The following is a 24,609-nucleotide window of genomic DNA, read 5'->3' as shown; positions in this document are numbered from 1 at the left end:
CAGCAGCGAGAATGACTTCCGTGAGGTGTGCGACCTGACGATCGCAGCTTGTGAAGGTTTGATCCTGAAAGGTCGCCCTGGAAGAGAAGAGCCCCCAGTCTGCCTTGGAGATCGTCCAACTAGAGGAGCATGGAGAGGGGGTATGCTGCAGGAGATGGATAACACACGGGAAGTGGTCGCTCGAATATTTATCAGAAAGTACATACCATTCAAACTGGAGTGCAAGTTGGGGAGTACATATAGAGAGGTCTAAATGGGAATAGGTGTGAGATGTGACCGAAAGAAAAGTAGGGGCGCCAGTATTGAGGCAGACAAGGTTGAACTGGTTGAAAAGGTCTGCTAACAGGGAGCCCCTCGGGCAGGATGCTGGAGAGCCCCAAAGGGGATGGTGGGCATTGAAGTCTCCAGTTAACAAAAATGGTGCAGGTAGCTGAGCAATAAGTTGCATCATGTCTGCCCTGGTAACGGCAGATGACGATGGAGTGTAAACGGTACAAATGGAAAATGTAAAAGTGGGGAGAGTAATGCGGATGGCAACTGCCTGCAGGCCGGTGTGCAACGCGATGGGATCATAGTAAATATCATCCCGGACCAGCAACATAACCCCTCCATGAGCCGGGATTCCGACCACAGGGGGTAGGTCAAAACGCACAGAGGTGTAGTGTGCCAAGGCAATTTGATCGCATGGGCGTAGCTTCGTTTCCTGGAGGGCTACAACGAGCGGACGGTGCAAGCGGAGCAGCAACTTCAAGTCCTCTCGATTGGAGCGAATGCTGCGAATATTCCAGTGAATAAGTGCCATCGTAAGAAAGGGAAGATAAAAGAAGGGGTCACCTCAAAGGCCGCGGAGGGCTTGGTTTCGAGCGAGCACTGCCGCCGCTATCAGTAGGCGGACAGTCTTCGTCCATTGGGTCTATAGGTTCATCGGCCATCTTGGGAAGATGGCCGGGAGGGGGAACTTCCTCCGCCGGTGAACGGCCAGATGTTCGGCTACCAGCAGTGCGGCCAGGCGAAACGGATGACGGCCTGGGGCGGCAACCGCTGGGTGGCGCAGGAGAAGAAATGCGCCGTGGCGGAGAAGGAGAACTGTGCTTCCTAGGAGCCTTCTTGGAAGTACGTTTGGTGGAAGTACCGGTCGAAGGCTGGGAGGTCGAGGTACTTAGGAAGTCTGCACGGGACGGTTCCTTCTTAAAGGCCCGTGCATCTGACTTCTGGGTCTTCGTCTTGGCAGAAGCTGATGAAGGTGCTTGTGTCTGAGGGGTGACGGGAGGAAGACGAGACGTCGACCGGGCGATCTTAGCACTGGCCGAACGGACGACCGTGGTGCTGAAGGTCAGATCGCATGTCTGGGTTGCCACCTCCCTGGCAGTCCGAGGAGAGGCGAGGACAGTACTGTATTTCCCCGCTGGGAGCAGCGTGGCCTTCCTACTAGCAAATAGCTTGCGAGCAGCCGAGGTGGACACTTTCTCTTTGACCCGAATTTCTTGGATACAGCGTTCTTCCTTATAGACGGGACAGTCGCGGGAGGATGCTGCATGGTCACCCTGACAGTTCACACAACGAGGAGACGGAGGTGGACAGTCACCCTCATGGGCATCCCTGCCACAAGTGACACATTTAGCCGCATTGGAACAAGACTGTCGAGTGTGATTGAAACGCTGACACTGGTAACAGCGCGTAGGTGTCGGGACATAGGGGCGAACAGAAATAACCTCATAGCCCGCCTTGATGCGCGATGGCAGCTTAACACTATCGAAGGTCAAGAAAAGTGTCCGGGTCGGCACAAGGTCACTGTTGACCTTTTTCATGACCCTATGGACAGCCGTCACGCCCTGCTCAGCGAGGAAAGATTGAATCTCCTCGTCAGTCAGTCCGTCGAGGGAGCTAGTATAGACCACACCACGAGACGAATTCAAAGTGCGGTGAGCCTCCACCCGCACAGGGAACGTGTACAGTAGTGTGGCCCGAAGCAGTTTTTGTGCCTGAAAGGCGCTCTCAGTTTCTAGTAATAAGGTACCGTTACGCAACCTGGTACAAGATTTGACAGATCCGGCTATGGCATCTACACCCTTCTGGATAACGAAAGGGTTGACAGAGGAAAAATCCTTTCCGTCCTCAGATCGAGAAATGACGAGGAACTGTGGGGCAGGCGGTAGTACTTTAGTCACTGATGGCTGGTCACGTTTCCGTTTTTGGGCAGACGTCGAGACAGATGGAGTGAAATCCATTGCGGAGGAATCCCCCATGATTGCCAGCGTCTCCGATGGCGCGCTCCTTCCTTGTGGGGACCCTCTCAGAGGGCACTCCCGCCTTAGGTGAATGTTTACACTTCAGGTCACACCTCCCGAGAACCAGATGGAGGGACCAATCGGCATGGTCAGAAGGTATCAGCTCAGGCAATCACCCCTCCCCGGGCCTGGCCTTTACCAGGGGGTACGCGCGTGCCTTACATGTCTACCCAGGGCGGGGAATTACGCGTTACCCCGTCACCGGCTACGCGTGCGAACGCGTGGGTCGGCCTTCAGGCACACACAGGGAGGAAGGAAGAAGAGGAAAAGGAGGAGAGAGAGAGAGGGAGAGAGAGGACAGACTGTCTCAAACGCCGAGGCGGAGACCAGAGAAGGCAAGGAGAAGAAGGTAATGAGAAGGCAAGGAGAAGAAGGTAATGAGAAGGCAAGGAGAAGAAGGTAATGAGAAGGCAAGGAGAAGAAGATAATGAGAAGGCAAGGAGAAGAAGGCACGGAAACAGTAAGGAAGACAGTGAGGTGGTAAAGAGCAAAGAAAGGAACCAACCAAAGGAAGGAAGAAACGAGAAGGGAAAAAGCAAAATGACTGCAAATAGAGGTCGTGGAACCGTCCGTCTCCGGACGCAGGCGCTAACGACCCCCTTGAGGGGGTGGGACTCCTTTTAGTCGCCTCTTACGACAGGCAGGAATACCTCGGGCCTATTCTAATCCCCGGACCCGCAGGGGGGGGGTCCCTCTGTGATGGAGGACAGAACTGTTCCAGGCAGGGTTCAATTTGGATAGTGTCTTGGGGAGTTGGATCATTAGGGGTAGGATTAGGATCATTTTTCTTCGTGGCAAAGTGATACTTCCAGCAGAGAGTACGAGTGTAGGACAGTAAATCTTTGACGAGGGCTGTTTGGTTGAATCTGGGAGTGGGGCTGAAGGTGAGGCCTTTGGATAGGACAGAGGTTTCGGATTGGGAGAGAGGTTTGGAGGAAAGGTTAACTACTGAATTAGGGTGTTGTGGTGCCAGATTGTGTTGCTTGGAATTTTGAGGTTTTGGAGTTTTGGAGGGAGTGGAGCTGGAAGTGGGAGACTGAGTAGATGGGAGAGACTGGGTTTGTGTGCAATGAGAGGTGGGTGAGGTTTGCTGGAAAGGTTGTGAAGGGTGAGTGAGTTGCCTTTCCGGAGGTGGGAAACCAGGAGATTGGATAGTTTTTTTGAGGTGAAGGGTGGCATGCTGTTCTAATTTGCGGTTGGCCTGTAGGAGGATGCTCTGAATAGCCGGTGTGGATGTGGGAGAGGAAAGATTGAGGACTTTTATTAAGGATAGGAGTTGACGGGTGTGTTCATTGGCTGAGTTGATGTGTAGGTGAAGGATTAGGTGGGTGAGGGCAATGGATTGTTCAGTTTGGAACTGGTATAGGGACTGATGGAAAGAAGGGTTGCAGCCAGAGATGGGAACTTTAAGTGTGAAGCCTTTGGGGGTTATGCCAAATGTCAGGCAAGCCTGAGAAAATAAAATATGCGAGCGTAATCTGGCTAGGGTGAAGGCATGTTTGCGGAGGGAATGTAAATAAAACTTAATGGGGTCGTTGTGGGGGTGTTGTGAGGGTGACATGGTATTAGAAGGTGGAAAGTGTAACATGAGGTTGAAATGAAAATGAAAGATAAAAAATATATGGGGAGAGATAAGGGTGAACTAGAAAGTAACTGGAGATCTGGTATGAAAAAAGGCGAAAAAGTGTTGGTTAAGTTGATCCTGTGGTGGGCTTGGGTTGGTAGACAGCGATGTGCATGAAGGTTAGGTGGTTGTGTTGCCGCTAAAACACGTTAAAAGACGGAGAAATTCGGGAAAATTTCGAAAAAACGTGTAAATGTATTAAAAGGAGTGGTGTTGTGGTGAAAGATTAAGAAAATGGGGCTAACAATTGTCTGACGAAGAAATAATGATGTTAAAACCTGTGGGGAGCGGCTAAAAATGATCAGTGATGTGCGAAAAACAGAAGTGGAAATAAAGTAAAAGTTATTAGAACTAGCCGAAATGGTTGTTTAATGCGTGAAAGCAGCTGTTATTGAACTAGAAACGGTGGATTTTATAGCAGCGGTAGTGTTGAAAGCGGAAAATAAAAAATTTTTTTGGTTATGGTTTGGAAGTGGATTACGTATTATTGAGTATATATAGGCGGGATAAAATTGTATAACGGTAAAAAGGGGAAGGTGAATACAAAGTGAGACTACTGGTAAAAACAGAAAGAGAAAATAAAACGACAGGAAAGATTTCGAAATGCAACAGCGACAATAACAAACGTAATTGTTGGGTTCAAATTAATGATATGGTTATAATGGTTATAATCATAGGATACTATGTTTTATTGTTTTGTGAAGTGTATCATTTTACATTTTTCAACATTTAAATCTTTGCATCACTTTGAAATCTTATCAAGAGCTGACTGAATATTTAGGTATGCAAACTGAAGGACGATCACTACTATCAGCTGCAGCAGGACATTAAGCGGAATCAGTGTCTGTTCCTTCTAAATAACAAGCACAACGCAGATCTAGAGCTGTGAAAAACTATATGTAAATTGAAGGGGGATCCCTGCTACCAGCTGCAGTGAGATATTAAGTGGAACAGAGACAATAAACTAAAATGTGTGCCAGATATATTCTTTCAGGCAGTACTTTATTATAGATAACTGCATCACCTGCAAAAAGTCTGAGATTACTATTAATATTGTCTGCAAGGCCACTGATATACAAAATGAATAGCAAGCGTCTCAACATGTGTTTCTGAAGCACACCAAAAGTTACTTCTACATCTGACAATGACTCTCCATCCAAGGTAACATGCTGTGTCCTTGCTACTAAAAAGTCCTCGATCTGATCACAAATTTCACTTGATATGCCATATGAGCATACTTTTGATAATAAGTGAGAAAGCTTTAAGTACATCTTGCGAGAAGAGTGCAAGTTAGATTCCACATGATCAATGTTTTCAGAATCCATGCCAGTTGGTATGTTGAAGGTAATTCTGTTCAAGATACCTCATTATCTTTGAACTCAGAATATGTTCTAAAATTCTACAACAAATTGATGTCAAAGATATTGGACAGTAGTTTTGTGGATCACTTTCTTACAGAGGGATGTTACCTGTGCTTTCTTCTAACTACTGGGGACAGTTTTTTGATCAAGGGGTCTATGTTAGGTTATATTTATAAAAGGAGCTGACTCAGATGCAAATTCTATATAGAATCTGATAGTGATTCCATCAGGCCCTGGAGTTTTGTCCAACTTCAACAATTTCAGCTGTTTCTCAACACCAATGATGCTAATACTGATTTCATTCATTTTTTTCCAGTAGTATGAGGATTTAATTGGGGCAATTCTCCTGGGTTTTCCTCTGTAAAGGAACAGGTGAAAAAAGAGCTAAGAATTTCAGCTTTTGCTTTGCTACACTCAGCTTCAGTTCCTGTCTCGTTCCCTAGAGAATGGTCACTCAATTCAGTGTCACTGACAAACTTTACAAATGTGCAAGCTTTTGGAGCCAGTGGCTCATTCTGACAGAAGGACTGGCAAGATTTGGGAAGTAGTGAGAGTTCGGAAAATTCATCTAGAATCCCAGGTCAGGGGAGACATACTGGAAGGGATGAGAAGGAACTGGTTACTGGGGATTGCACTGGATGAGATTTGAAAATCTGAGAGCTAAAAGCTGGAAGATAAATGAAGTGCATTATGTGTGGTAGAGGTGGGTAAAAATAGACAGGTCAGACAGTAAAAGATACAGAAAACTAAAAGGAATGAGGAAAGAAATAGCTACTGAGTAGTAATGTTGTGACTGAAGAAACTAACATAAATTAAGGCCATGTTGGTGGTGAGAATGAAGAACATGTTGTAATGTCAGCACCCAACTGTAGTGTTACCAATACACACCCTCAGTCTACACCCAGTCATCCTAAGTGATAACTCGGTAGTCATACTAATGTAGAAGGCCGGATAGTACGTACATAACATGTGTTATTTCACACTTGGCTCTCCCTTTGATTGCTTGTAGTTTGCCAGTTACAGGGCTGTCGTAGGTGCTGGCAGGAGGATGCAGTAGGGATAATTTCAGAGGTAGGAATCATAGGGCAGGGAAATGGGTGCAGAAGGAATATGGGGTCTTATCAGTCTTTTCTGACATCCGGCATCTGACACTCACTGCATTCCTCAAGCACAGAAAAACCATTCACAGTGACGTGTACTGTGAGACACTACATAGCCTACAAATGTCTGTCGAGAGTAAATGGCCTAAACTGCTCACAGAGGGAGATACTCTGCTCCATGATAAAATGAGTCGACATGTCTCCAAGGCCACACAGAGTGTAGTCGCCAAGTAGAAGTGGGAGTAGCTTAAGCATCTGCCCTACAACCCAGACGTATCACACTGTGTCTTCCATGTAGTTGGGCTGCTAAAAACATCTCAAAGGAAAGTGCTTCAACTCTGCACATGAACTGAAGGACATAGTGGAGGAATAGCTCCTGTTATAGCCACAGTATTTCTGGGAATAGGGAGTCCTCCAGCTTGTGAAACAGTGCGATAGTTGTGCTCAGGCCTCTGATGATTATTTTTGAATAAAGACTTCAATTATATGGAAGTGACAGCCTGGGAAATCTGCTTCACAATTATGCTGATGGGGTAATTACATATAGTGAAGGCTGAGGTGAGAATGGCTGTGTATTGCTGTAAGAAGTCTGCTTCTGAACAAAATATGATTGACTCTAATGCGAAGGCTGTAAGGGCAGCAACGTCTGACATGGAAAGTATGCCACCTGTCAATATGTAAGTATTGTTCTCTGTTAGTAGATTTAATGTGAACATAAGTGTGTAGCTGACCCTCAGTGACGGCAAGGTGAACATCCAGAAAAGTGGCATAGGATTTAGAATAGGACTGCATGAAATTTAATTGGGACAATATGTTTAAAGATTCCAAAAATTTTATCAGGTCTGCGTCACCATGAGCCCATATGGCAAAGATGTCATCAATGCACCTAAACCAAAACAGGGGCTGAAGACATGGATTTCAGGAAAGCCTTGTCCAAGCAATCCATGGAAAGGTTGGCACAGGAAGGATCCATCATGGTTCCCAAAACTCTGCCTCAGATCTGTTTGTCTGCCCCTCAAAGATAAATTAGTTGTTGGGAAGTTTTTTTGCGTCCTCGGTTTTCTGACTGGTTTGATGTGGTCTGTCACGAATTCTTCTCCTTTGCCAACATCTTCATCTCAGAGTAGCATTTGCAACCTACATCCTCAATAATTTGCTGGATATATTCCAACCTCTGCCTTCCTCTATAGTTTTTGTCCTCCTCTAGTACCATGGAAGTCATTCCCTGATGTCTTAACAGATGTCCTATCATCCTGTCCCTTCTCGTTGTCAGTGTTTTCCATACATTCCTTTTCTCTCCAATTCCACACAGAACCTCCTTATTCCTTACCTTATTAGTTCACGTAACTTTCAACATTCATCTGTAGCACCACATCTCAAACGCTTTGATTCTCATCTGTTCTGGTTTTCCCGCAGTCCATGTTTCACTAACATAAAATGCTGTGCTCCAAATTTACATTCTCATAAATTTCTTCCTCATAAGGCCAATGTTTGATACAAGTAGATTTCTCTTGGCCAGGAATGCCCTTTTTGCCAGTGCTAATCCGCTTTCGATGTCCTCCATGCTCTGTCATTGGTTATTTTGCTACCTAGGTAATCTAATTTCTTAACTTTATCTACTTTGTGATCATCAATCCAAATGTTAAGTTTCTCAGTCTTCTCATTTCTGCTAATTCTCATTACTTTCGTCTTTTTTGATTTACTCTCAAACCACATTATACACTCCCCAAACTGTTTACTCCATTAAGGAGATCATGCAATTCTTCCTCACTTTCATTCAGGATAGCAATTTCATCAGACAGTCTTATCATTGACATCCTTTAAACTTTAATTTTAATTCCACTCCTGAACCTTTCCTTTATTTCCGCCATTCCTTCTTCGATTTACAGATTGAACAGTATGGGAAAAGACTACATCCCCGTCTTACACCCACTTTAATCTGAGCACTTGTTTTGGTCGTCCACTCTTCTAATTCCCTCCTGGCTCTTGCATATATTGTGTATTACCTGTCTCTCCCTATAGCTTACCCCTATTTTTCTCAGAATTTTGAACACATCGCACCATTTTCCACTGTCGAACACTTTTTCCAGGTTGACTAATTATATCAATGTGTTTTGATTTTTATTTAGTTTTGCTTCCATTATCAACTGCAACGTCAGAATTGCCTCTCTGGTGCCTCTACCTTTCCCAAAGTCAATCTGATCATCATCTAACCCATCCTCAATTTTTTTCCCATTCTTCCGTGTATTATTCTTGTAAGTAACTTTGATGCTTGAGCCGTTGAGCTGACTGAGCGATTATTCTTGCACTTGTCAGCATTTGCAGTCTTCGGAAGTGTGGAGATGATATTTTTCTGAAAGTTGGGTGGTATGTTGCCACACTCATACAGTCTACACACCAACATGAATATCCATTTTGTTGCCACTTCCCCCTCTTGATTTCAGAAATTCTGGTGGAATGTTATCCATCCCTTCTGTCTTATTTGATCTTAAGTCCTCCAAAGCTATCTTAAATTCTGATTCTAATACTGGGTCCCCTATCTCTTCTAAACTGACTCCTGTTTCTTCTTCTATCACATCAGACAAATCTCCCCCTCACATAGGCCTTGAATGTACCCTTTCCATCTATCACCTCTTTTCTCTGCATTTAACAGTGGAATTCCCATTGAAATCTTAGTGTTACCGCTCTTGCGTTAAATTTCACCAAATGTTGTTTTGACTTTCCGATAAGCTGAGTCAGTGCTTATAACAATAATTTCTTTTTCGATTTCTTCACATCTTTCATTTTTCATGCAGCCATTTCACCTTAGCTTCCCTGCACTTCCTGTTTATTTCATTCCTCAGAGACCTGTATTTCTGTATTCCTGAATTTCCCTTAATGCTTTTGTACTTCCTTCTGTGATTGCCCTTTACTGAGATGCCCATTCCTCTTCAACTGTGCTGCCTACTGAGCTGCTCCTTATTGCTGTATCTATAGCCTTAGAAAAGTTCAAGTGTATCTCATCATTCCTTAATACTTCCGTATCCCACTTCTTTACATATTGGGTCTTCCTGACCAATCTCTTAAACTTCAGCCTACTCTTCATCACTACTACATTATCTGCTTCTGGGTATGCCTTACACTCCAGTATCTGATTTCAGAATATCTGCCTGACCATGACGTAATCTAAATGAAATCTTCTCATATCACCCAGTCTTTACCAAGTATAGCTCCTCCTCTTGCGATCCTTGAACAGAGTATTCACTATTACTTAGTGAATTGGCTAGCGGTGTCGGCATGTATACCTGAACTATTGTTGTCGGTGTTGGTTTGCTGTCGATTCTTATGAGAACAACCTTATCACTGAAGTGTTCACAGTAACACACACTCTGCCCTACCTTACTGTTCATAAAGAATCCTACTCCCATTCTTCCATTTTCTGCTGCTGTTTATATTACTCTATATTCATCTGGCCAGAAATTGTTGTCTTCTTTCCATTTCACTTCACTGGCCCCACTATATCTAGATTGAGCCTTCCCATTTCCCTTTTCAGGTTTTCTAGCTTCCCTACCATGTTCAAGCTTTTGACATTCCACACCCCAACTCGTAGAATGTTATCCTTTCATTGGTTATGCCATCTTTTTTCTCATGATCATCTCCACCTTGGCAGTCCCTTCCTGAAAATCCAAATGGGGGACTACTCTGAAATCTTTTGCCAATGGCGAGATCATCATGAAACTTTTCCAGTTGCAGGCCACATGGCCTGTAGATAAACATTATTTGTCTTTAATGCAATGGTTTCCATTGCCTTCTGCATCCTCATGCTGCTGATCATTGCTGATTCTTCCACCTTTATGGGCAGTTCCCCATCCCATGAACAAGATTGTTCCCTGAATCTCTTTTTGTTCCTCTGCCCTCTTTGACAAGGCTGTTGGCAGAATGAGGGTGACTTGTTATGCAAGGAGTCTTTGACTGATGATGCTGATTATTAATCAAAATTTAAGTGGCAGCGGGTTTTGAACCCGAAACCAAGGACATTTTGCTTATTAATCAAAGACACTACCCCCAGATCATGGGTACTTTGTTGGAAAGTATAAAGCTGATTAAGGTGAGTAGAAATGACATCACAGATTGGTATCAGGTGGGCATTGGTTGAGGTAATGTACAGCAGCAAGCAGACCATGTACATAGGAGATGTTGGTACAGACGGAAGAAGTATCCATGGTGACAAGGAAGGTGTGTGATGGGAGTGGGACAGTCAGAAATTTCAGACAATCTAGGTTGATGTCTTTAACAGAGGAGGGAAGAATTTTTACTACATGTTGCAGGTGATGATCAACTAAGGCAGTAAATGTTCAGTGATCTTGGGAATAAGATAACAGATGGGAGTACAGATTGAGTTGTTACTCCTTGTGAGGTGTCTGTGGTTTAAAGGAGGGATTAGGCCAGTTTGTATCACAAGGATAGGATCTTGATAGACAGCAGATGCTATATGAAGGATACTTAGTCAGCCGGGAGGATGATTATGAATCTTCAGTTTTTAGGGAATGAAGAACTTGGGAGTTCTGCAGAGGACAGGTTGGAGTCATGTTGTAGGTACCTGAGAATGGATTGTGAAACAATGCTGGGTGTTAGGAATTCTTGAAAGGATTGCAAGGGATGATTTTGAGGTAGCGATGGTGCATCAAGTTGGGATCATGTTCAGAAGTGTTCAAGGCAGGATTCAATGTCAGATTTTCTGTTTGAAAGTTCTGCGATTGGGTTGCAAAGTGATATTTCCAGTACACACAATGTGTAAAGGAAAATAGGTCCTTCAGCATACACCAGCACGATTACTTGCAGGTTTCACAAGTTTAAGAGTGGAAGTGGGACCCTCTGACAATACAAATAATTCAGGAGGTTCAAGTGCCTCAGATGAGAGGTTGAGAACACTGTACTATTGTGGATGGTTTTGTGATCATGGATTATCATTGCTCTGGAAAGCAGTAGTGAAGGTTGGGTTATGTTAATAAGGCTGGCCAAGTGAAGATTCTAGGAGAGGAGTGGTGGTTGATGATTTGGCTGTTTAGGGAGCTGGAGAGGGTCAGGAAGGAAACACTGCTGTTGAGATGAAGAAGGTATGATAGCTTCCCAAAGTGAAGTCCGACCTGTTGTTGCAGTCTGAAGTTGGTTTGTCACTCGATATCATCCAAGGAAACACGAGGGGCAGGTAATTGCAAGATTTTGTAGAAAGAGAGAAGTCTACTCTACAACATGACAGTCATAAGTTTGGTACCTGTTTCACCACACAAGCCATCTGGATTCTTCCCCCGGACACCAGTTTCTCAGAACTCCACAAGCAGGAACTAGTGTTACAACATGCCCTTGGTTCTCACCACCCATATGGCCTTAATTTATGCTAATTCATTCGATCTTAGCATTTCTTCCCAGTAACTATTCCTTTCTTCACTCCCTTTTTGTATTCTGTATTGTATCTTCTGACCTGTCTATTTTTCCTCACCTCCCACTTTACAACATATAATACTGTTTGCTTTCCTGTTATTAACTCTTGCACAATGTTTTTCAGCAATCTCAGTCTTATTTAACACTGTCTTCCACCTTTAAGCTCTCAGGTTTTCAAATCTCATGTGGCGCAATCCCCATCCTTCTCATCCTGATGTGATGAAGCAAGCTGGGATAATTTTACTTCCCCTCTTGTTTTTGTCATCTGCCTCCTTAAAATTCATTTTTTTTTTCATTTTTGTACTAATTACCATTAACATACATGAGTATAAACTGCATTTTCATATAAGAGAAAGGTTGGCCCTTAGTTTTAAAGAACTTAACACTAGTTCTAATTAATACTTCTGTTATAGGGCGAAATCAGTAATTGTTTCACAAATTAATTTCTAATGTTGACTTATAAACAAATATAAATTCTGTAATAACTGTAAACATTTGGAAGACTAAATACTAGTAATCTTAAAGTATATATTTGGATCTATTTGAAAACACGTTAGCAAAGCCAGCTATTAATTAACTCCAAAGTAATTAACAGTTTTGTCAAAAGTATTGTTTGCGCAACAATATTTGTTAATTTCATGAGTTAAACAAATAATTCGGCCTAACTCTTGTAGTAGAAGAAACTGTTAAAAAGAAGCAATTTTTCAATGTATTCAGTTAATTTAATGAGTTAAGATTTAACTATAATTTCTGTAAATTTAACTTTGAACGGCGTGTATTTTCAGTACCTATTATTGCGAGGATATATAAGGGCCCGATTTTTGGTCCCGAGACAATCAGTCCACAGCTGAGTTTCAGGCAAGAAACCTGTGTTGGTTAGAACAACAATGCTTGAACTTAACTGAGAAATAAATGTTACACAATTGGGCCATGTATTAAACAATGACAGTGTGTGCTCCATATGTACCTTTTTATTCTTCAAGAAATGTGATCTATATGGTTAGGCTTTTACTGCTTGTAGATGTTCAACAGGAAACTATTGTAGCAGTATGTGGACGTTTGCCTGCAATCTATTAATGAGGCTTATCAAAAGTTAAACAATAGTGCACTGGCCATATAACTGTGTATTATTGAGGGGTTGTGAACAGTGGAAATAAAGTACTGTGAAACGCAAATGTACACTTGTCAGCTACATCATTTAAAGTAGTCAGTGTTGTACTTCCACACCCCATTTTTCAGCCACTGTAGCAACACAGTTAGTGGACACCGAGGATGATCAACAAAGAAATACAGCAGGGAATGTCGTCACACTGGCTGGTGAATCTCCCCTGATTTGTGGTTCTGGAAGACCTTTCCAAACTCTCCCATTTCCTAAACCTTGCCAGTCCCTTTCTTTCATCTCACTACCTTCCCCTTCAATCTCTCTGCCAGAAGAAGGAGTCACTGGCTCCACAATCTTGCACATTTCCTTAATCTTTATACATGCTTTCTCCTGCTGCTGCTTGGTGGGTGGATTTTTTATCTATTAAATTTCATTTTCAAAAATGTTATTTTTGTTAATCTATCCTTTTCTTGATATTATTGTTATTTCATACAGGACTCTGTATTGTTTGATTAAGCACAGGCATAATTTAGTTTCACCCATGTCTACTGTCTGTACTGGGAATTGCACCTACAAAATGGAAGTACAGATGAGCCTGTCTGCTAATCTAGCATTATTGCAAGCAATTATACTTACCACTAGCACATCTGCTTCTGGTCCATTTGTAATCCAGAATTTATTGCCATTTAAAACGTAATAGTCTCCCTTCTTCACAGCCTGAAGCTTCATAGACACCACATCAGACCCTGAGCCAGGTTCAGACATTGCTAGGGCACCTATGTGCTCCCCTGAACACAGCTGTTGATAAATGTTAGCTGAATTTATATGCTGTGCCAGATTTATACAGAATGTTACAAAAAAACATACAATAAAAAGTCATTGAAAACGATGAAACACTGCAAACAGTTGTTCTTTCCTTTCAGGCTTTATTAAAGCGAATCTACATTCTGGCTAGTAACTAGCAATTATCAATGTAGTATTTCAGAGTATTTAAACATGTCCTAGTGCATCAGTGCCCTCTTATTTGGGTTCCTGTTACAGTTCATTAAAGTCTTGAATGAACTACGACAGAAGCCCGAATAACTCGGGACTGATGTACTAGGGGCCACAATAATAGGGAACTGATAATGGCCAGTTACTAGCTGAAATCTAGATTTGCTTTAATAAAGCCTAAAAGAAAAGGATGACTGACTGCTGTGTTCCATCATTTTGAAAGTCCTGTCACAGTCACTGAGTGCATTCCCCATTCCTAATGGAGGGTAACTTTATACAATAAAATGACAATGATGGCATAAAATTACTGAATTATAACAATGCAAACTGTTTATTTACCAGACATGCACTTAACATTTATAGTCCAGTCAACAGAAATAATACTACTCAATACTCACTGTCCCTAAAGAGTAGCTGCTCTGGGTAATGTAGAGCCACAATATAATTACTGGGAAGTGTGTTAGCACAGGTGCCAAAACTAATAATTTCTGAAGATGTGTTACAGTGTTATATAATAATGTTAAGTAAGTAAGGATACAAAAGAAAAGGCTTGTGTGTGAGACTCTGGTATAAACAGAATAAATCACAAAGCAAAAAACTGATTGCTAAACCTCCTTCATCCACAAAGACAGGATAAAGAGTAATAGTTGGAACTGGAAGAACTATGCCGCAGACACCCAAAATGCAAACCACAGCACGACAGGATGAAGCATAAATTAACACTGAACTGCAAACGAACAAACCAAACAAGGATAATGACCAAGGAAAGCAGGATAGGTGCCTACTTTACCAACCTTTTGATCAGTTCCATTAAAACTGATTTCTTGGAGCTCAGGAGACATCAGTCCTCCACATTACTATGATATACTGATGGCATCCTCCATATATGAAGCTGTTGCCAACCTGAACAATTAAATTTTCATACAAAGAGTTAAGTCATTTTGTGACACATATAATGTCACATTTCCTTTAATAACCAATAAGCAGAAAATGCAAAGACAGCAGTTCAGCTTCTCAAAGTGGACCTGAATCAGTTATGTTTTTACTATGTTGGTGGCAGTAAAAAGCCCCACTGTCATGGCTAAAGTAGTGGACAGTAACCTACCAGAGGACTCCTCTTCCTTCCTTATGTCAGAAGCTGAAAATGTCAAATCAGTATTGTTGGAGCATCAAACATACAGCCACCAATCTCTGCTCTTGCAAATGAATTTGTACGATGATCAATCAAACATTCTGTGCTCCGAAAATAGAGTACCATTACTTATATCAGTATTCAAGATGATCAAGACATAATTTCTTTAGAGTAGTTACTCATAAATAGAATGCCTTTGTTTACAAATGTGGATAAGAAAGGGCAGTGAGTTTGGGAGACTACAGAAAGGCCCTACATGTGATGGTCACAAGCAGTGTCTCTTTTTGAGCTTTCATATGCTTTAGTGGCCATGTTCCTCACTCCATAATCAAGGTAGGTATCTTGATTATTGTAACCTAACAGTAGTTTTTAGAATTACATGCTAACACAGTTGTGATGATGTGCTGAATTTAAACAAGACCACTAAAATAGCATATACGTAATTACTTTTTATTATTTCAGCAACATCCTTTATGAAGATTCTCTGCCACAAAGCAACATTGTTGTGCATTCTGAAAAGGGGTAAAGGTAAGCTCTATGATAAACCTGTAAAGTGCACATCATTCACTTTCCTGTCCAGAGTGGCAAGGGTAGACAACTTGGTCAAAATAGCACCACCAGTATATGATGGTACAAATACTGTCTTTGGTGAAGTAAACCATAACAGATGCTGGATCTATAATCTATCTACCTATCTATATCCAGATCCCGCTCCAGCTAGTACCGGGTCTGGGTGCTAATGAGTCCTCTCCATTTGGCTCTGTCTTCCCACCACTTTTCTTCCTCCACTTGCTGCCAGGTCACATCTCTCCTTTCCATAGATATTCTCATTCCTGTTTTCCACTGTATTCTTTGGTGCCCTCTAGGTCTTTTTCCATCCATCTTTAGTTCTTCCACAATTTTGGGGAGTCTCTGCCCATGCAACCTCTTAACATGCCCGTATCATCTTAATCTGGTCCCCCCCCCATACTTTCTTGTTTAAGGTGCTTTCTAATATCTACATTCCTTACTCTGTCCACTCTCGTTTTTTCCTTAACTGCTCTGAGAAATTTTATTTCCCATGCTTGCATTGCAGTCTGCTCCAATCCCTTTCTGTCATTGTCCATATTTCTCCTCCATGGGTTACAATAGGGAAGTAATAGCTCATACATAAGGAGTTTTGCTTTTTCTGAAACTTCCTTATTCCAAATCAGGTGTTTTATTGTTTGGTAGATATTGCCTCCCTTCTGTAGCCTCCTATTAATTTCGTTGGTTATTCTTCCATCACTAGATATTTCATTCCCTAAATAAGCGAAACTGTCTACCACTTTGAGGGATTCTCCATTCAAAGTATTATTTCCGTTGATCCCTTTGTCTCTTCCAACTACCATTACTTCCCTCTTATCTTTATTTATTTTTAATCCATACCTTTTCATTATTTCCTTCCACGCATCAAGTTGTAACTGTACATCTACCTCTTCATTGCCCCATATTACCATATCATCTGCAAAAATCGTCTTTTTGTCTTCTTCTTTTACTATATCTTTAACTGCCCTATTCATTCCCTCCATCACAACATTAAAAAGTGCAGGAGATAGTATACTTCCTTGTTTAAGTCCTTGTCTTATTTCGAAGTATTCAGAGTTCCCAATGGTGTTCTAATTCTACAATTGTGTCCTCTGTACATTGTCTTTATTATATTACTGGTAATGTATCCATCTTCTATATCTATCTTCTTCATTTCTTCCCAGAGTCTTTCCTTGTTAACTGAGTCATATGCCTTTTCTATGTCTATAAAAACCATTATCACCCTTTTGTTATACTCCCAACTTTTTTCCATTAGTTGACAGATAGAAAATATCAGGTCGATCGTGCTTCTTCCTTTCCTAAGCCCATGCTGTTCTTCACTCAGCTCCTTTTCTATCTTTTCACTTATTCGATGTAATAAAATTCTTCCAAAAGTCTTGGCTGTATGACTCATAAGGATTATTCCTCTGTAGTTTTTACAAAGTCTTTTATAGCCTTTTTTTGAAGATGGGAACAATGACTTCTCTCCTCCCATCATCAGGTATTGTATTATTTCTCCACACGCTTGATAGTACTCTATACAGTCATTGCATTCCCACTGGACCTGCTGCTCTTATCATGTCCACTGACACTTCATCATCAGGTCCTGGGGCTTTGCCCCACATTCATCTTCTTCACAGCTATTTCCATTTCTTCCCATGTAATTCGTCCTAATTCTGCTTTCCAACTTCTCTCAATTACTCCATTATTTGCTGTTTCCTCGTGTACCTGGCCTTTGATTGTGGCACCATACACAATTATTAACCCAGCTCCGTGGAGGTAGGATCCCCTTCCCTATTCCTCCACTGGGGTAGTTCCTTGTGGCATGTCCACATTGAGGGGGTGGGCATCCTAAACTTCAGAAGGCCGGAGTGATAGGATGGCCGAGTTCAGGCAGGGACCCAATCCCGTGGGGCACCAGAACAAATTCACTTCTTCTGGATTTCATGTCACCTGTCTCCATCTAACAAACATCTTTATCCAAACTGCTGTATATTCTACATCCACTGATAAAAAAGCAAAATTTATCATTATGTTTTCAATTTCTATTTCATCTTAACTGGCTTGGGACCTAGGAAGACCTAGCTATCTAATACTATAAAAATCCCATTTTTATTATACCCTTTCTTCACTTTTTCTACATTAAAGGATCTTAAAAGCTTTCATGTATTTTGACTTTCTATGGCTAACTGTTGATGCATTCAAACCTAAAAAATATTTTGAACATATCTCATGAAAAAACGGGCCACTCAACAGTTCTCTAAATTTTCTGTCATAAATACAAGTAACATAAATAAGACTTCTTTTAAAAAACTTATAGTATCAGTTAATGTTGGTGAGCAAAAGATGTGGATATCTAACAATTTGGATTGTCATTACAAGCTTGTCAAAATGTGATCAGTTTATAACACAAAACCATCCTAGATGCAAAATATAATTACCTTAGGAAGATATTTTGCTTTCTGTTCTTGTGTACCATTTTTGTTGATTTGGTTAACACAAAGATTCGAATGTGCCCCATAACTAAGAGCAACTGCTGCACTCCCACGTGATATTTCTTCCATAACTACAACATGATTTAAGTATCCCAGGTCAGATCCTCCAAATTCTGTAGGGACTGTCATACCCAGCATTCCAAGGTCACCAAGCTTCTTCCAAAATTCCTGTACAACAATTTTTTTTATTTTCTTGTAGTGAAAACACAAAAGCAAAATGGTCCTTATTCAACACTAGCAAAATAAGCAGCTGTCTGCTCTAAGGTTACAAACATTATCACATAAACAAATAGGACAACAAAAATTGATATAACATACTACTGAAAAAAATATGATTGTTTCTTACCCTCATTTCAGAAAATTCATTTTTCTTGTCAATTTCTGCAGCCTTCGGTGCAAGTTCCTTCTGGACAAAATTAAAGACAGTCTGGCGAAGCTAGGGTAAAATCAAAGACTAATTTTAGATACTAACAGAATAATAAAAACTCTTAACACAAAAAATATTTTAATCATCACAGAAGGCAGAAAATAACCTAAACTGATGATGAAATTTTTTGCACATCATTTGGTGATAAAATATTCTTGATAAACAGCTACAAATAACAGAGATTTGTAAGTTTTACACGTCTATAATTTTACTCCATCATCACTTATCTGACAGCTGATATGAGATTCGTTAATCTTTCCTTCCTTTCCGGAACCCTATATCAAGACAATGTCGCGTCGGGACTGCTATGGTACTTACCATATCTTATGTAAGCTATTATGGGATTATCACTCCCAAAGATATTTTAAAGATACTGCAAGGTCTTCTCCAAGGAAGAATTTGTGTACAGCTTCTGTCTGCATTTAGTGTTCTGCATGGTCAAATGTTACAACTTTTTCAAAGTGTTTGCACATCACGTAACCGAGGTGGGATGTGGGGACCAGTCTAGTACTTACTTTGATGGACGTGGAAAACCATCTAAAATCCACATCCTGGCTGGCCGGCACTCTTACTTCCCATTGTTATTCCATGAGGCAGATCGGATCTGGGGCCAGCATGTCTCCTCATGTCCCAGAAGTGAGCACTTTAACGCATATGACTATCTGTGTGGGTTAGGGGCTTGTTAATTTTTGGTTATAGAAGACTAAATTAATGAACAAAATATCAATACACAAAACAAAGTAATCCACTTATTTAGGAAATAACATTAAATCCTGGAAACATTAAAGGCATATATACATTGCCTTACAAGAAAAGTGAAGCACAGAAAGACCTGGATGGATGTTAATGTAACTTTGTACAGATGCACACCATTGGCAGATATGTAAATGATTAGAGTTACAACTCTGTGCCAGGTAAACATGGACACCAGAGTGCATTAGTGTTGTTATCAGACCCCATAAGGTACGTAATTTACGTGAACTGCTTCAGATACTGAATTATCACTGAAGGTCATGGAGATGATACATACTCACGTGAGACAGCATTATCAGCACCTGACAGAGCAGGAAAGGGGCCTCATTATGGGTCTGGATTTGGTGAGTTCATTAAATCATCCAATATCCAGTTTTGTGGGGCATTGGAATATGACAGTGACCAGACTTGGACTGCATGGGAACGTGAGGGAAGACACAAGCAACATAAAAGTTCCAGACGACCATACACGACCACCACAAGGCAAAATTGGCATATTGTGTACCAAGCACATTATAACACCTAGACATATCTGCACCTGTCATCCGAGAACAAGTAATGGACTCCCTGCAGCATTCTGTATCGTTCCACACCACTGGTCTGCCTGAAATGTAAAAATTATCTGGTGCAAATTGTGTATGGTCAGAAGGACATTGTACAATACGGACCAATTGAAAGTCAGTTCAACTGTTAACACACTGACTTAATATTCAAAAGCATCGAGTCTGGTCATCTTTTCCGTCACACCCTTTGAAAGACGAGCATATTCACCTTTTTTTGTGCTTAAACAGGAAATTTTTTTTCATCCTGTTCCCTTTATTTCCCGTTACAGAAGGGTGTGCAGCTCATATAAAACAAATTCTGCAAGTCAATAAAGAATAAAAATTTATTTATGTATTTCAACAGACTTACACACACTGGCACATAAAAACAACAAATAAGTACGCATAATATATGGTTAACACAAAATCATCTCACGTCCAACACAAGTCACCTTTACTTAAAAATGCACAACATTTTTAGGCTACACTTACAGTCAGGGGCCATGGCAAGGGGGGGGGGGGGGGGGGGGCCTATAGCTCGCTCCCCCCCACCCCCACCCTCCTCACATTAGAGTATCATACTACCCATCAACAAGCAACAGTACCTCCATTATGACAGCTGCCACCCATTCCATATAAAACGGTCCCTTCCCTATAGCTTAGCTGTTCGTGGCAAATGAATCTGCTCCAGTACTGAATCCCCGAACCATTACACCAACAACCTGAAAACAGCTTTCGCATCCCGCAACTACCCTCCCGACCTGGTACAGAAGCAAATAACCAGAGCCACTTCCTCATCCCCTCAAACCCAGAACCTCCCACAGAAGAACCACAAAAGTGCCCCACTTGTGACAGGATACTTTCCGGGACTGGATCAGACTCTGAATGTGACTCTCCAGCAGGGATACAACTTCCTCAAATCCTGCCCTGAAATGAGATCCATCCTTCATGAAATCCTCCCCACTCCACCAAGAGTGTCTTTCCGCCGTCCACCTAACCTTCGTAACCTCTTGGTTCGTCCCTATGAAATCCCCAAACCACCTTCCCTACCATCTGGCTCCTACTCTTGTAACCGCCCCCGGGGTAAAACCTGTCCCATGCACCCTCCCACCACCACCTACTCCAGTCCTGCAACCCGGAAGGTGTACACGATCAAAGGCAGAGCCATGGGTAAAAGCACCCACGTGATTTACCAACTGACCTGCCTACACTGTGAAGCTTTCTATGTGGGAATGACCAGCAACAAACTGTCCATTTGCATGAATGGACACAGGCAGACAGTGTTTGTTGGTAACGAGGATGACCCTGTGGCTACACATGCCTTGGTGCACGGCCAGCACATCTTGGCACAGTGTTACACCGTCCGGGTTATCTGGATACTTCCCACTAACACCCACCTGTCAGAACTCCAGAGATGGGAACTTGCCCTTCAGTATATCCTCTGTTCTCGTTACCCACCAGGCCTCAACCTCCGCTAATTTCAAGTTGCCGGTGCTCATACCTCACCTGTCATTCAACAACATCTTTGCCTCTGTACTTCCGCCTTGACTGACATCTCTGCCCAAACTCTTTGCCTTTACAAATGTCTGCTTGTGTGTGTGTGTGTGTGTGTGAACGCGCGAGTGTATACCTGTCCTTTTTTCCCCCTAAGGTAAGTCTTTCCGCTCCCGGGATTGGAATGACTCCTTACCCTCTCCCTTAAAACCCACATCCTTTCGTCTTTCCCTCTCCTTCCCTCTTTCCTGATGAAGTAACCGTTGGTTGCGAAAGCTTGAATTTTATGTGTATGTTTGTGTGTCTATCAACATGCCAGCACTTTCGTTTGGCAAGTCACATCATCTTCTGTATCCAGAAAATTAATGAAAATTTATTTATTGTAATTTCACCTTTTTTATGGTTTATGTAATTTTTATTTTTTCTTTCTTCTTCTTTTTTTTTCTTACCCTGAACTCCTAGACAGTTACCAAAAACTACTTGAAGTAACTCCAAATTTTACCAATTTGTCAGTGGAGGACTCTCCTTTTGTTAAACGATATTCCAATTCCCCCCCCCCCCCCCCCCATTAGCCCACCCCCCTTGACTGACTTCTAGAATCGCCTCTGCCTACAGTATACCACAAAATGAGGTGTTTAATTTGTAAGTACAAAGAATTTCATAAGACAAAATAATTTTCTGCAAGGTCCTTACGCCATCAGGTGGCACCATATAATGATTTCCAAGTCAAGACATTCTATATAGGTGTGAAGTGCCAACTATAGAGAGATAGTGTGTCAAAAGTTTTACTGGTGGAAAAATGGCGACTAAGAACAGTACAGTGACCTCAGAACCCTTGCGATGACCCCAGAACCTTTGCCATGTGTTCTCTACATCAGTTAAAACTACATTTAAGCCTCATGTGTACATAAGGTAAATTTGAACCTCTGGGTCTCAGCAACGGATAATGATATCAAAAAAAAATTTCAAAGTTCCTCAATAACACCATCTTAAGAATACACACTGATAAGCCAAAACAACATGACCACTGCCCAACACAACACTGAATGCCGCGTGGTGGTGTTGCGGGCACTTGACATGGTAACAAAAGTATGTAAGCGGAGCAGACACGGACGGGTGATGGTGCGCACATGTGGCAGAACTCTGCTGACATTTAAGAACAATTTGGGCAATAATATGTTCTTGCATGGAAGGAATATACTGAGATGACGAAAGTCAAGGGATAGCGACCTGTACCTATGCATATTGCAGTAGTATCACGTACATGAGGCATAATAGGGCGGAGCACTGGCAGAGCTGTCATTTCTACTCAGGTGATTCATGTGAAAAGGTTTCCAATGTGATTATGGTCACATGACGGGAATTAACAGACTTTGAACATGAAATGGTAGTAGAAGCAAGACACATGGGACATTCCATTTCAGAAATCATTAGGGTATTCAATATTCTGAGATCCACAGTGTCAAGACTGTGCCAAAAATACCAAATCTCAGGCTTACCTCTATCATGGTCAACACAGTGGCCGACTATCTTCACTTAACAACCAAGACCAGTGGCATTTGTCTGGAGATGTCAGAGGTAACAGACAAGCAACACTGCATGAAATAACTGCAGAAATCAATGTGGAACGTATGATAAACATATCAGCTAGGATATTGCAGCAAAATGTGGTGTGGCGTTAATGGGCTATGGCAGCAGAGGACCAATACAAGTGGCTATGCTAACAATATGACATTACTTGCAGTGCCTTTCCTGGGCTTGTGGGCATATCGGTTGGACCCTAGATGACTAGAAAACCAGGGCCTGTTCAAATTATTCGTGACTTCACTTGGTAAGAGCTGATGGTTGGGTTTGAGCGTGTCACACACTCCAGTGACCTACGGTTCCAAGTTGTCAAGAAGGCACTATGTAAGCTGATGATGGCTCCATAATGGTGTGGGCTGTGGTTACATGGAATGGACCGAGTCCTCAGGTCCAACTGAACTGACCATTGACTGGAAACGGTTACGTTTGGCTATTTGGAGATCATTTACAGCCATTCATAGACTTCTTGTTCCCATGATAATAACCACGTCACCAAGCCACAGTCATTCATGATTGGTTTGAAGAATATTCTTGACAATTAGAGTGAATGATTTGGCCACCCACATTGCCCAACATGAATCCAAGCAAACTTTTATGGGACATAATCAAAAGGTAAGTTTGTATGCAACATCCTGCACTAGCAACAGTTGCGCAGTTATGGATGACTATAGAGGAAGCATGGCTGAATATTTCTATAGGAGACTTTCAACAACTTCTTGTGTCCTTGCCATGTGTCTAGTTGCTGCACTATGCCGGAAAAAATGAGGTCGGGTACAATATTAGGAACCATCCCACGACTTTTGTCACCTCAGTGTGTATTAATATATTTTGGACCTTGTATGTATTTTATTAACAATTTTTCCTACGTGGAATGTTTCCCTCTTAAGATATATTTTTCCTACGTGGAATGTTTCCCTCTATTATAACCATATTATTAACAATTAATATTTATTTGGGATTTGTTACAAATCTATTTATTAATTTTTTAGATAAAATTTAAACCAACTGTTAGTGACTATTAAAGCTAGTGACTAGTATTTTTAACTATATTTTATTGTTAATTGTGTAAATGATTGTTCTAGGAAAATAACTCTTAGCTTCATTCCCACTGATTACTTCAAGAATGATGATGGAGTATGGAGCACTATTTTGTAAGGCAGATCCCTATGTTAATAATTGTTGCAATCACCACCGGAAGAACTGTGATTTCAGTGCAAAATTTTTTATACAGTTACAAGTTAAAAGAGTCTCGATCCCATAAAAAAATTTATTACAACTGTAACCAGTTTCGGTCCATTTGTAGACCGTCTTCAGACCCTTCTCCAGTCGTGGAACGGAGCAGGTACCAACTGTCTAGCAACAAACGCCAATTGCTTGTTTACCTGCTCCCTTCATCATCTCCAGTTGCCGCCACTGGAGAAGAGTCTGAAAATGGTCTACAAATAGACTGAATCTGGTCACCATTGTAATAAATGTTTTTATGTGACTAAGGATGCTTTAATTTTAACTTATATAAAAAACACATTTATACTCAGTCTTGGTTATAATGGAAGGAGTAAGTTAATAAATTGATCCTCGTGATGATTTTTTTTTTACTTTTGAGGCTGAAGTAGCCGATCTGAAATTGATGTATGTGTAAGTTTTAATTTTGCAAAAAAAGCAATGATAAAACAGTTGCTAAAATGTAATAATTCTAGTTACATTTCTCCTAATGACTAGTTTGGACTGTATTACACAGCAGCTGCAA

The 24,609-nt window shown here is 41.5% G+C and overlaps 1 protein-coding gene across 1 annotated transcript in view; it reads right to left on the bottom strand.

The window, feature by feature from the left end:
• LOC126419246 (isovaleryl-CoA dehydrogenase, mitochondrial) overlaps positions 1-24,609 on the bottom strand; it is a 68,870-nt gene that overhangs the window by 40,768 nt on the left and 3,493 nt on the right. The window contains exons 2-4 of the mRNA XM_050086398.1: positions 18,409-18,498; positions 18,009-18,230; positions 13,533-13,694 (exon numbers count right to left, since the gene is read on the bottom strand). Coding sequence (XP_049942355.1) covers positions 13,533-13,694; positions 18,009-18,230; positions 18,409-18,498 — 474 coding nt within the window. The remainder of the gene's footprint in view (positions 1-13,532; positions 13,695-18,008; positions 18,231-18,408; positions 18,499-24,609) is intronic.

Source organism: Schistocerca serialis, chromosome 9 (genome assembly GCF_023864345.2).
Source record: "Schistocerca serialis cubense isolate TAMUIC-IGC-003099 chromosome 9, iqSchSeri2.2, whole genome shotgun sequence".
NCBI lineage: Eukaryota > Metazoa > Arthropoda > Insecta > Orthoptera > Acrididae > Schistocerca > Schistocerca serialis.
Note: the sequence above shows the minus strand (reverse complement) of the source record. Positions and strands in the feature narration are given on the sequence as shown.